This window comes from Typopeltis vanoorti, chromosome 10 (assembly GCF_054136105.1).
Source record: "Typopeltis vanoorti isolate ZY-2024b chromosome 10, IOZ_Tvanoo_1.0, whole genome shotgun sequence".
NCBI lineage: Eukaryota > Metazoa > Arthropoda > Arachnida > Uropygi > Thelyphonidae > Typopeltis > Typopeltis vanoorti.
The window spans coordinates 69,050,309-69,064,441 of NC_143558.1; the positions used below are offsets into that span (position 1 = coordinate 69,050,309).

At 35.0% G+C, this 14,133-nt stretch overlaps 1 protein-coding gene across 2 annotated transcripts in view; it reads right to left on the bottom strand.

The window, feature by feature from the left end:
* Positions 1-14,133, bottom strand: part of LOC150102489 (BTB/POZ domain-containing protein KCTD3) — a 290,210-nt gene that overhangs the window by 113,296 nt on the left and 162,781 nt on the right. For both annotated transcript variants that reach the window (XM_090399756.1, XM_090399757.1), the window contains exon 10: positions 3,663-3,778. In XM_090399756.1, coding sequence (XP_090255882.1) covers positions 3,663-3,778 — 116 coding nt within the window. The remainder of the gene's footprint in view (positions 1-3,662; positions 3,779-14,133) is intronic.

Sequence of the window (14,133 nt, forward strand, 5' to 3'; positions counted from 1 at the left end):
AACCCTGTAGTGGGCAAACAATTGATAATCATCATCATCAAATTCCTGCCATGTACCCTCAAGGGGTGTACAGGATATGATAGTACTACATGAAAAAAAAATTACATCATTATTAATTTCCTATCTACAATTTTCCTCCAAATCAGTCTGTTACTTGTCAAGACTCCAACATTATCAGATCTTATATTTCTATCGTCTAAAGCACTTTGTACCGTATCAATCCACCTATATCTTGGTCTTCCTCTGGGTCGTTTTGCTGCCAACCTGGCAGAGAACACTTGTTTTGTTAATCTTTCCTCGCCCATTCTGTTTAAGTGACCATACCACCTGAGATTAGCTCTGCTAACACATTCCTGGATGCTGACAATGTTAAGTATTTTCCTAACATCCTCGTTTTTAATATGATATTGCCATTGATGCCATCTGTTCACGCCTATAATCTTTCACAGGACTCTCATATCTGTGGTCTCTATTCTTTGGTCAAGTGTTTTACTTCTGACCCAGCTCTCTTTCATCCATAAGTTAAAACTGGTTTGAACACTATCTTGTATACAGCTAATTTAGTGTTCCGACTAATTTCTCTCTTATTCCATATGAATTTATTCAATTGACTTCCCACCATACCAGCTTTGCTGATTCTGTTGTCTCTTTCTATATTTAATTTACCATCTTCAGTAAAAATCGTGCCTATATAGCTGAAATGTTTTACTTGTTCTACAGGTTCTCCATTCACAACACAGTTGACATTTTCAATGATTCTGCCTATTTTCATTGTCTTTTTATTGCTGACCTTCATACCATATCTATTACAACAGCTATTCAATTTAGTCAGAGAATCTTGCAGACTTGTAGCAGATTTATTTAGAAGTATAACATCATCCGCATAAAGCAAAGAGCTGACATTAACATCTCCAATTTTGATATCATGTTTAATACCACTTTCCTTCATAATGTGATCCATATAGATAATGAATAACAGAGGTGATAATGTACATCCTTGTCTCACACCAGATTTAACATTAAACCATCGTCCTATACTTCCTTCAATTCTAACTGCTGACTTACAACTCAAATAAAGACTAAGTATTGCTTGATATAATGCCCCATTGACACCATATAACTGCAGCATATTGAACAGCTTCTCTCTTGGCACCTTGTCATATGCCTTTTCCAGATCGACAAAACTTAAATACAGATCTTTGTTATATTCCCACGCTTTCTCGACTATTTGTCGTAAAGTGAAGATCTGATCCTGACAGCCTCTATTTGGCCTGAATCCAGCTCGTTCTTCACCAAGCTTTTCTTCCACAATTCTTCTCAGCCGTTTCTCAAGTATACTTGCATAGATCTTGCCAGGAACACTCAGTAGGGAAATACTTCTGTATTTCTCACATGCAGTTTTATTTCCCTTTTTTATATATGGGTATTATGAGAGCTCTACTCTAATCATCGGGAATTCGTCCCTCTGTCCAGGCTTTCTGAACTATGCAGTGCAGCCACTGTAAGACTCTCACACCACCATACTTCAGCATTTCTGGTCGAATATCATCTACTCATGCTGCCTTTCCACATTTCAAGCCTTTGATGGCTTTTTCTACTTCAAGTATGGATATGTATTACTGACTGCATGCTTGGTCAGTGTTTTTTACCACTGTGCTGTCATCACTGCTTGTTTCATTTAGCAGTTTTTCAAAGTAATTACTCCATACTTCAAGGATATCTTTTTCTCCTGTTTTCATGTCACCTTTATCATCTCTAATTCCTTTTACAGCACTCTTTCCTCCATTCTTAACTTCTTCAACAACCTCCAGAATATTTTGCCACCTTCTTGATATTTATTTTCTATATTCTTGCCAAAGTCCTCCAATGACTTTTGTTTAGCTAGTTTTACACAGTGTTTAGCATTCTTGCATTTGTCTCTATATTCTCTAAGAGCACAAGCTGACTTATTTGACAGGAACTTTTGGTATGCTTTGTTCTTTTCCTTCAATGCCTCTTTAACTTCCTGTGTCCACCAGGGAGTTCTGATTTTTTTATCCTTACAGACAACCTCACCACAAGCCTCTCTAGCAGAATCAATCAATGTTTTCTTCAGAATTTGCCACTGAATCTCCAAGGTTTGATTCCTGTTCTCAAACTCTTTCTTTTTTTCTTCAATAATCTTTGTGTATTTTAGTCTACAGTTCACATCTGAGAGCTGCTCAACTTTTATTCGCTTTAAAACTTTCTTACATGTTATTCTTTTCAATATGAAATTCAATTTTATCCTGCTCAAGACTAAATAGTGATCACTTCCAATTTCAAATCCTCTGTACACTCTGGTGTCCTGCACCAGGGAGAAAACATCACTATCAACAATAACATAGTCAATAAGACTTTTCTTATTCCTAGCCTCTTCTCTCCATGTGAATTTGTGCACATTTTTATGTTGGAACATGGTGTTAGCAATAACCAGTGCATGTCCTGAGCAGAAATCCAACAGATATTTGCCATTATTATTAGCTTTGCTCTTTTCTCCAAATTTTCCCAAAATATTTTTGTATGTCTCACAATCATTTCCTACTCTGCTATTTAGATACCCAACAAGGACCAACTTTTCATTTTTCATTGTGTCAGTTGTTTTTTCTAAAGCCTCAAAAAATTCCTCCACTTCTACCTTAGTAGAACCTTCTATGGGACCATAGGCACAAATAAGTCTCATTGTCCAGCTCCCCATTCTCATATTTGTCCACATTACTCTACTTGAGACTGACTGCCATTCAAGAAGATTCGCCTCGTATTTTGTGTTGAATACTATGGCTACTCCTTCTTTTCCTTGAATGTCATTGCCTGAATATAACATTTTGTATTTATTGCTCAGAAAGATCTCACCAGTTTTGGTCTTTTTTGTTTCAGTCACCCCTATTATGTCGATCTGGTACTTATCTAATTCCTCAGCTAGCTCCATTTCTTTGCCATTCAGGCTTCTTACGTTGATAGTACCGATCTTTAACTCTGGTGATGTTGAGTTGGGGTTTGTTTTCAGATTTGTTCCAGTAGCTGACTTTTCGCTGTTCACCCTGGTTCCCTGGCGAAAACAACGGGGGCCTTGTTTAACCTGGCGACGCCCCAGCCGGCATGAAATTTTGTCATGTTGTACCATCATTCTATATTTTGGTTTAACCAATAAGAATACAATTTGGTCGGCTAAATCCCAAATTGCCAGCCCATCCTCGTGCATTCAGTATCCAAGTAGATACCCAACATGGTGCACCACGAGAAGGTGAGGATTGGACATTAGGTCAGAAGCCCTGGTCGGTTCTCCACATCCCTTTAAAGGAATGAACCAAAATTTAAAAGTGCAAGCACTTTATAAACATCCATAACAGAAATGCACTTTATAAACATCCATAACAGAAATAGTCTACAAATGATACCACTGTCCATTATTTAATATATTTTTAGCATTACACCACCATGATGTTATCCTGAAGCCATTAGGAGGTGGCAAAACCTATAGCACAGTGTTGTTAATGGGTAAGTGGTCAATGAGAAACAAAATTATTCATGCTCTTTGTATATTTAACTTATTTATTAAATTGAGAAAACAAAGATTAAAAACTTAAAAATTGAGTCCATTATACAGTGAGAAAATTCAAGAATTACAAATCTAAGCAATTTACCTGCCAATGCTGAGTCATTGAATGCCAAACTCCAACCTTTCCAGTGTGGCTAAGAGCTACTAACTGGCTTCCAATAAAAAAAAGATTATCTACAGGAACATGAAGATTAAATGTCCCTGAAAAATAAATAACAGAAAAAAATAAATGAAATGGAATGAAGTCTTGAAAAAAAAAAAGCAATCTGTAAAAAATGTAGCCATTTTTAAAGGGATCCAGAACTGGATTAGTTATTAAGAATAATTCCATGATTTAGATCCTCTTAGTATGATATTATTCATTTTCAAATACATATATCATAATCAACTGCATGCAGAATAAATAAGCAGCTAAGCTATATGTACATCTTTTTGATGTTTATTAAGTCCTGATGAAACCACAAGTTTTCTGGAGGTAGACGAAACTAGTTTCCACACAACATGTCTCAACATCGACTAAATATTAATTATAATAAATTTAATATTTCCAATATTTCAGCAAAGTCAAATTGCCATTAACAGGAAACAATGCGCACTCTGACATGTGCAAGCATTACACTGGGAAGTGAGCCTGAAGTCCTAAATAGTGTCCTTAATTGACTAGAGTGTGTGTTTTTTGCTGTTGGGTTTGAAGTTGTGAGAATGGGTGCTTTCCAAATTTGAGGCAGTTTCATGCAAATAAATTTACATGAAAAGGTCACCTCACGTCGTGTGGAAATTACCAATAAACAAAACTATACAATCCTATCCTACTCTCCCACCCCCCTGATATACTGGCTATCAAAAATTCACAAACAGAATGCATCATGTCCAACTGTGGATGCACTGATTCACAAACATACGCATTAGCCAACTTAGCCAAAATGCTCTCCCAATATACTGACAACACCTCTTCACAAGTTAAAATCTCAGCCCACTGTAAATCCAAAACAGAAAACTTCACACTCCAACACATTAACATAATCGTCAGTTCTGATATTTCCTCTCTTATTCACCAATGTCCCACTTAAAGACACAATTAAGTTTAGCATCAACTACCACAGGCCATCAAGTAGTTTGGCAACAAACAAAAGTGCCTTATATTGATCATAATAACTGTTTTACAAGAAAGTTCAAGGAAGCTTCTGAAATGCTGCAGATCCTCACACAATGTAACAAAAATCAAGACTTAATCCTACACCAAGTTTGGTCTACTTTCATTAAAAATCTAACTGTTGCAGACCCAGGATACGTGCAATGCTACAGAATGAGACAGCAGCAACTAGCATTGTTGCAACATATATACGGTAATAAACTTAATGTTTATATTCTGGTTATTTATTTATATGTAGGAATTGAAGCTCTGATAACATCTAATATGTGTAATTACTTGTTTTTAGTCTCTTTTTTACAACTTCTGATGATAAGTCTGACAAATTCACTAAAGAAACTTGTAGGGCTATATTTCATTAAAGTCGTTATTTATCTTAAAACATGTCTCAATACCAGAAGCTACCTACATAATTGCTAAACCACAGAAATTTACATTTATTAAGGTAGCCCTTTTCCAAAATTCTTAGTGAGTATCCCAAGCATATCTGCAAGTCTAGAATGTCCATAGTTCAGAGATTCTGATGTTGGCTGTTCCAATTGACCCAAGTAGGGCAGTCATAGCTGCAGGGTACCAGTAGATGCTGGCAAAATCAAGGGATTGTAAATGATTTTTAGGAGAATGAATAAGGGATGCCAATTTTATATATGGTCTGAATATGGTCATCATGTATGCTTTCAGGATTTGCCAACTTTTCAAATATGTCTCAGACATATGAGATGGTGATGGATTTGGTAGGGAAGAAGGGAGAGCGAGGAGTCAATTTTTTTTTTTTTTTTAATCTGATGGGCTGTAGCCATTGCATAAGAAGATATTGTGTATATGGTTAAGTTCAGTGGTGAGGGCATTATCAACGAAAGTCAATTTTTTCCTGTCAACCAGTTTTTATAATGCCATATTTTTTTTTTTTTTTTAAAGAGGAATAGTATGTGATTGTTAGTGGATGATATCTACCTGTGTCCATGGGTTTATTGTAAACAGTAAATGAATATCAGAATAGCAGACTATTATTGTTGTTTTCTTTTTCTAAGGTAGCCTTCTAAGAAAGCCTCTGTAGCTCAGTCAGTATAGACAAAGCCCTTTGGTCGGAAAGACCTGGGTTAGATTCCTGTCAGGAATCGAATTTGATGTGAGAAACATTTATCTGGTCTCTTTTGACTAAAGGTGAGTTTAGCTGGTTCATATGGAGGTAGGGATTTTTTCCACCCAGAAACCTGGGTTTTTTGTCCCCCAGAACAGGCAAACCAGCCCCGTGAACACACATGGATTACAATCATGAATACGTCTCAGCCATAAGCCATTCCCAAGACCGGATAAAATGGGGGAGGGGGGGAAGCAATGGTGAACTACACTGTAAAAATTTTGCCTGGAATACTTTGTGGGCAATGACTACAAAGTCACTGAAACAAGGCTGAAATACTAGAAGGAAATTTAGCATGAGTTAGGTTAAAGGTGTCTAAGTGGAACGAGGAAATGTCACAAATGATTATTCTTGTCAGTATACTTTGGAGGGTGTGGTTTCTATAACAGACTTAAAGCAAACAGTTCTTTACATGCCAGTATTATAAGAGAGCATGTATTTGGCTAATTTATAGGGTGAATCAATGCACTTTTGTTGCAATCCACACCACAATTGGGTGCAACAGTACATTTTGTTTGTTGATTTTATGAAGTTGGAATTATATGATTTAATTTATTTGTGGCTTCTAACAGGACAGGAAATTACATTTTTCAGAAGACTATGAATTGGATAGGAAAATCAGTTGAATCATAGTCGAATAGTAAGTGAAATGATTTATCGATAAGTGGCCGATTTAATTACAATAATTTAATTATTTTAATAAATTATTTAAAAGGACATTGTTGCTACCAATTGTGCTGCAGATGATACCTGTAAAATGAAATAAAGAGAGTGGTACTTCTGCAACCTTGAAATCACAAATGTCTATTATCTTCATGTACTACCATAATATCACACTAATAAATACTATTTGAGGAGCATGTATATTCATTTTTTTATTAGTATATTTGAGGTCTCACTATCGCAAGCTGTAATTTTTCTTGGTGCTATCCTTATTGGGCACACCAGTGCTAATTTCCTTTAGGATTTTCATTTATTTCCTTTTTTTTTTATGCTAAGTGGTAAGGGAAACAGATTTGTTACCAGATGACATCGTAATTATCCTTACTGAGCAAATAGCAAATAAAAATATGTCTAATTTCACAAAAGATTCACTCAGTAAAAAATAACTAATACCAAATTAATTAAAATAATTTACAATGAAGTAACTATACATATCTTGTTGTTGTTATGTGCCATCCAGTCACTTTTGACTCTTGGTGATCTTGTGCACAGAGGTTCTCCATCCCACGTGGCCTCTTGTCCTTTCTTTCAGCAATTGTAAGTTCAATTAAAGACGCCAAGAAATTATATACTTGGTTTAATCCTGTATCCAAATGCAAGCAAACAAAGTTTGCACATGAAGTAACCAAGTGGAAAAACTTTCAATTGTTAGTTCAAGTTGGTGAGTTCTTTTATGTTGTCCATTCAACTCTTTTGTAGTCTTTCTCTACTTCATCTCATTCAAGCAAACAAAGTTTGCACATGAAGTAACCAAGTGGAAAAACTTTCAATTGTAAGTTCAAGTTGGTGAGTTCTTTTATGTTGTCCATTCAACTCTTTTGTAGTCTTTCTCTACTTCATCTCATTCCCTCAATCTTCCCCAACATGGAGCTGGGAAAGATTATCCAATGACTCATCAGCTCGCATAATATGTCCAAAGTACACTAACTTCTGATTAGCGATCATCACCTCCAAGAGGCATTCTGTCTTTATACTCTCAAATTTTCTTATTGGTCATTCTTGCAGTCCATGAGATTCTTAATAGTCTACTCCACACCCATAATTCAAATGAATCAATTTGTATTCTGTCTTTCTTCTTAATAATCCAGTTCTCACATCCATACATCACTACTAAAAATACCATTGCTTTGACAGTTCTAACTTTCATGGCCTTACTCATACCTCTATCTTTCATAATTTTTGTGAGGTTTAACATAACTTTTTTCTCCATGATTATCCTTCTTTTAATTTCATCTTCACATTTACCATCATTTCTGATTCTGAATCCCAGTCAATCATAACTTTCAACGATTTCTATTTTATCTCCCTCTATTATAAATTCATTTAAATTGCCAGAAGCCATCACTTTGTTTTGTTGATTTTGTTTTGCTTAAATTAAGCCCAGCTTTGTTATTTTCCCTCTTAACCAATAGAAGTGACTGCTCCAGATCCTCGTTAGTTTCTGCTATGAGGGTTGTATCGTCTGCATATCTTAAATTATTTATTTTTCTGCCACCAATCTTAATTCCAGCTGGACCTTTGTCTAAGTTAGCTCCTCATAATATATTCACTATAAATATTAAAAAAGATAGGATGGCAGCATACAACACTGCTGCACCCCCTTTTCCCAAACACTGTTTCTCGAAAGATTGTTTTTAACTGAAACTTCTTGGTTGTCATACAGTTCTCTTATAAAGAGGATTAGATGCTCAGGTATTCCCATTGATCTAATTACAATTCACAATCACTTATGATTCATACAATCAAATGATTTCTTATAATCGATAAAACAGATGAATACTTCCTTCCGAAATTCTCTTGTTCTTTTCATAATCCATCTCATGTTTGCTATTTGATCTCTAGTTCCTCTACCTCTCCTAAAGCTTGCCTGTTCTTGTGGCATTTCTCTATTTACATATGGTTCCAGCCTTTGTTGGATCACTTTCAGCATAACTTTACTTGAACGTGAAATTAAAGAGATGGTTCTATAATTCTCACAATCTCTGGGATATGATTTTTTTTTGGAATTGGGATGAATACTGATGTTTTCCAATCTCTAGGTCAGTATACTTTCTTCCAAATCTGTTGAAAATTTTCAGTCAATATATTCACTGCTTCATCCCAGCTGCTGTTAATAATTCCACTGACACTCCAACTCCATCAGATTTTTGGAAAAGTTCTTTTCTTTTGGCAGCTGTTCCATTGCTGATATCACTTTACTTTTTATTATCATGGATTCCTCAACAAATCCTCTACATATTCTTTCCATCTTTTTTTCACTGCTTTTTCCATCAGACATTTTCCTGAATTACGTTTTAAGACTCCTAATCTAAGGATAAACTTCCCTGTAACATCATTTATTTTTCTAAACAGATCTCTTGTTCTACCCGTAATACAGCCTTTTTTCAATTTCCTTGCACCTTTTGTTTAGATGTTTTTCCTTATCTATGCTAGCCCTCTGGAAATCAGCACTCAGTCATTTAATCCTTTCTTTTTTCTCGTGGAAAGGCTTAGATGTTGGTTACGCATTTTTTACTAAATAATTTAAGGAAATTACAACGATAACTAGGATATACATTAAAATAAATTTTAATATACTTCAATATTTCGGCAACGTCACGTTGCCATTTTCAAGAAACTTAAGAACAAGACACGTGCACGTAGGCAACAAACAGTAAATGAGGAAGAAGCAGGAAGCTATTATTTCTCCTAAAGTCCTGATGGTGCCCGCCTAGTGGGTAATGTTGGTATTATATATAGTAAACCACAACCCCCCTCACAACAAGGATTACTCTAATAGATTTAGTTTAATCCTTTATCCCAGTGAGAGCAAACAAAGTTTGCGCCTGAAAATATCTTCAGGACTAAATATAGTGTTGTACTATCTTATCCAGTAAGTAGTGCAACACCAAGGCAACTCTTTGCACAACTAGTTGCACTACTTACTGGATAAGATAGTACAACACTATATTTAGTCCTGAAGATATTTTCAGGCGCAAACTTTGTTTGCTCTCACTGGGATAAAGGATTAAACTAAATCTATTATAGTCTAACCTAGTGATAAATAAATTTTCAAGGATTACTCTAAATCCATCACCATACCCTATATCCGAGGCACCTCGGAAAAAATTACAAAAATCTTAAAAAAACATGACTTAACTTCTTGTTACAGACCATATAAAAAATTGGCATCCCTTATCCACTCTACTAAAGACCAAGCTCCCCCCCCCCAAACCTACCTGGTGTATACCAGGTCCCATGCAGCTGTCAGCTGTCCTACTTTGGCCACATAGGCAGGACAGCAACAGCCACTCTGGTCTTGCTGACCATGCACTGGATACCTGCCATAGAATACGGTGGAAGAAAGTCACGATAATACACCGTAGTAAATACAAATATGAAAGGCTTTTCATGGAATCAGCTTCAGCCCTAAGAAACATTCCAAACCTCAACAAATTTGGTTGCATGAGACTGCCTCAAATTTGGGAAACCTACATCAGAAGACCTTCAGTCCAATTGCCCAGGAATACCAACATTGCCTGCTAGGGAGTACCGTCAGGCTTTAGGAGAAATAATAGCTTCCTGCTTCTTCCTCATTTACTGTTTGTTGTGCCTGCATACACGTGTCTTGCTCTTAAGTTTCTTGAAAATGGCAACATGACGTTGCCGAAATATTGAAGTATATTAAAATTTAATTTAATGTATATCCTAGTTGATGTTGTAATTTCCTTAAATTATTTAGTAAAAAATAATCCTTTCTTTGTTTCTCTGAAGTTTCATTTTTCTTCTTCTTTCCTCTGCTATTTGAATAGCTTCTTCTGACAATTACAATCTTTCTTTCAGTCTTCTTTGCTGCTTCTATGATGGTACATTTTGTTTCTTCCCACAGTTCTTCTAATTCTCTTCCTGTCTTCTCTAAACTTTTTAATTTCTTTCTGACTTCTACTTTAAATACTTCATTTATATGATTTAAATCAAGTCTGATAATGTCCTTTTGTTTCTTCTTAGCCCTTAATTTCAACTTAACTTTAACTATCAATAATTCATGATCTGTCCCACAGCCTGCACCAGGTAGTGTTTTTGCTGATCGGATAGCACTTCTCCACTTTTCTCCTGCTTCATTCCTCAGTCCTAAACCAAATTTTCCAGTGATGCCTCATTCTTCTTTTTCTACCACTTTTGCATTCCAATCACCAAATATCAGGAGAAAATCTGTTTTATCAATACTGTATACTACTTGTCACATGCTGCTGTAAAATTCTTTGACCTCATCTTCACTTGAATCTGTAGTGGGTGCATACACCTGTATGAGTAACATTCACTGGATATATATTTATTCTGATTAGAATTATTCTATCGGACACTGGGTTGTAACCCAAAATGTATTTTCTGTATTCTCTTCTAACTATGAATGCTACTCCATTTCTTCAAAGGTTTTCATGTCTAGAGTAATATATCATGAAATCATTGGTATCAAAGTGACCCATTTCTGTCCATCTCAGTTCACTGATTCCCAAAATCTGAACTCAAGTTCTTCTCATTTTTCTTTACCAGTTCCAGTTTTCCTTCATACATGCTTCTTACATTCCATGTTCCTATTTCATGCAAATCAGTAAAGCAGAGGCATCTTCTTCTGAGATTAACTCTATCAGAAGTTGAACTTCCAGAAGGCTTTGATTCAGCTTCATTATTTTTGTTAACTTCATTGGAAGTTTTTCTCTCTCTCTCTTTCCCAGTAGACATTTCAGTGTCTTCTGACCTGGATGTCCCATCTTCCAGCACTATATCACAATAACTTAAGCTTCTGTTCATAAGATGGGGAAGAAGGAGCAAGAAGAAAAGAAAGAAATACAGATACTACTATAAAAAGCATTGGTTAAATACATTTCTCGTGTATGGAATATCTTCAACATGCTGATTATTACAATTCCTGGGTCTCATTTGAACTTCACAATTAACAAAATTAACTGACAGATAGAAGAAATTCTAACTTTCTCTCTCTCGCGAAGTAACCTCACTTTATAACAGAATTCAGGTTAAGCAGATTTATTTTATTTTTTTTTTTAAACACAGCAGTTCGCTGAATGTTCAACTCAAGCATGAACAAATGTCAGAAACAAATCAGATTCTTTTCTCACAATGGTTAGAAGCTTCAGCCAAACAAATATTTAAAGTTCCTCAATTGCATTATTTACTGTTTGACACTAAAATATCCTTTCTCTCATTCAAGAAGATGAAAATTTCTCGCCTCTGTATCTTAAAACACAGAAAACAGTCATCCAATCTGGGCTAGTTTCCTCTTCAATATCTAGAATAACAAATTTACTTACGGTTTGGGCTTAGTTTGAAAAATATAAGAACTTGATTTGTATGGATTAACTGAAGAATAAAAAAAAATCAGATCCTTGCTTTCTTTCATTAAAGAAAACTGTTCATATCACGTCTTCAATTTAATTTTAATTGTAGTGAACTTACATGCCATGAATGTTCCTTTCATATGTTTCATATCAAAGGGAATAATGAATGTTCTAAAAGTTTATAATAAAACAACTTTGCTTTTTTTTTTTTTTTAAAGTTTTTTTTTTTTTTATTTCTTTTCCCTTCTTTCTTATTGCATTACAGCAACTTTATTTCTCCACAAGACTTTAAAAAAAAATCTTTCACTCCACTACAATTTCTATATTCCTCCTTTCTTGTTCTGTTGTGCTCTTAGCAACTTCCTTTTCTTTTTAGATATTTTGACATTCACTTGTTTGCATATCTGTTCCTGTGATTTGAAACCAAACACAGGGCAGACTCTTCACACATGCTGAAAGCAGTTTATATTATACTTCACAAGAAATCATATGATTGTTTTAATCCTTTATCCAAGTGTAAACGACAAAGTTTGCCCATGAAATATTTTTACGACTAGTCTACTTGCATAGAGAGATTGTTGATTTCATATCAATTGCCTCATAAATTAAATTTAAGATGCCAAGAAATTATATTCTTGGTTTTGTCCCTTATCCAAGTGTAAGCAAACAAAGTTTGCATGTGAAGTAATTTCACGACTGGGCTAATTTTATATGAAGGTAATGACTTCACATCAATTGCCTTAGTATCCCATAATGCAATACACATATCCTAATGAACATGCATAATGCTATGCATTATGGAAAGGGTCGCTACTCAGACAAGTTTCAACCTTTATTGAGGTCTCATCAGTGGAAGCCAGACTCAGAAGTGACACTAAAGTGAAGTAATGCAGAAGTCATATTTCCATATACAGGTAGTCAAAAGGTGTCACACCTTATTACTAAATAACTCTGGATTAGAGATAGATGAACATTTTTCCACTCAGTTATACTATAAATTAAAGATGCCAAAAATTATATTCTTAGTTTCAATCTTTATCCAAGTGTAAGCAAACAAAGACTGCACATGAAGTTACATCACCACTGGGCTACTTATATATAGAGGCTAATGACTTCACATCGATTGCCTTAGTATACCATAATGATAAAAAAAAATTCAACATCTATCTCTAATCCAGAGTATTTTAGTAATAAGATGTAACACCTTTGACAACTTGTATATGGAAATATGACTTCTGCATTACTTCAACCTTAGTATCACTTCTGGGTCTGGCTCCCACTGATGAGACCTCAAAGGTTGAAACAGGTCTGGGTAGTTATCCTTCCCATAATGCATAGCATCATGCATGTCTGTAAGGATATGTGCATTGCATTATGGGATACCAAATCAATTGTGTATTAAAGTGCATTAGGAGAAGGATCACTAACTAGACCAGTTTCAAGCTTTACAGAAGTCATCAGTGGGAGTCAGACCCAGGAAGATACTTAGGTTAAATTAATGCAGAAGTCATATTTTTTACATAGAAGTACTAACATGGTGCACGACCATATTATTATAATAGATTATTAGACACATATATTCACAAGAATATTATTATTCTTTATTCTTGTGAATACGTGTCTCTAATAATCTATAGTATGTCACAAGTGACATTAAAAACTCACATTATCAATATACTCTGGCTGAGAGAAGGGGTTCTAAAATATTAGAATCCTGAAACTGGAAGCTTACCAGAAGACCTGAAACACTGCTTCTGCTGCAAAAGAACTGAATTCCAATATTCATCATGTACAAAAATTTGCAAACCTTATTAAGAACATCACTTCTATACCACAAATTCAGCTGAGCATAGCACCAATAACCTGTCTTTGGTTACCCTAATTGAGAAGAAGCCATCAGTATTCTGAACACAAGCCACAACATAGCATCTGCTATAGCACTCAAGACTAAATATAAATATTTGAATGACTTCATGATTCAAGCAAAGCAGAGTATTCACAATCTTCCATCATATGTAGTTCAAAATATCAGGCTTAATATAGCCCAAATATTAAATCGTGCAAAACAAAAGATTTACCTAATGATATAATACAAGAGAAGGAAATGGTCGTTTTAAATCTAACTTCAATCTTATCACTTGGCAAGGTGATAAGAGTGAAGGAAGAGATGTAATATCTCCCCTGATGGTGAGTATATGTATATTAG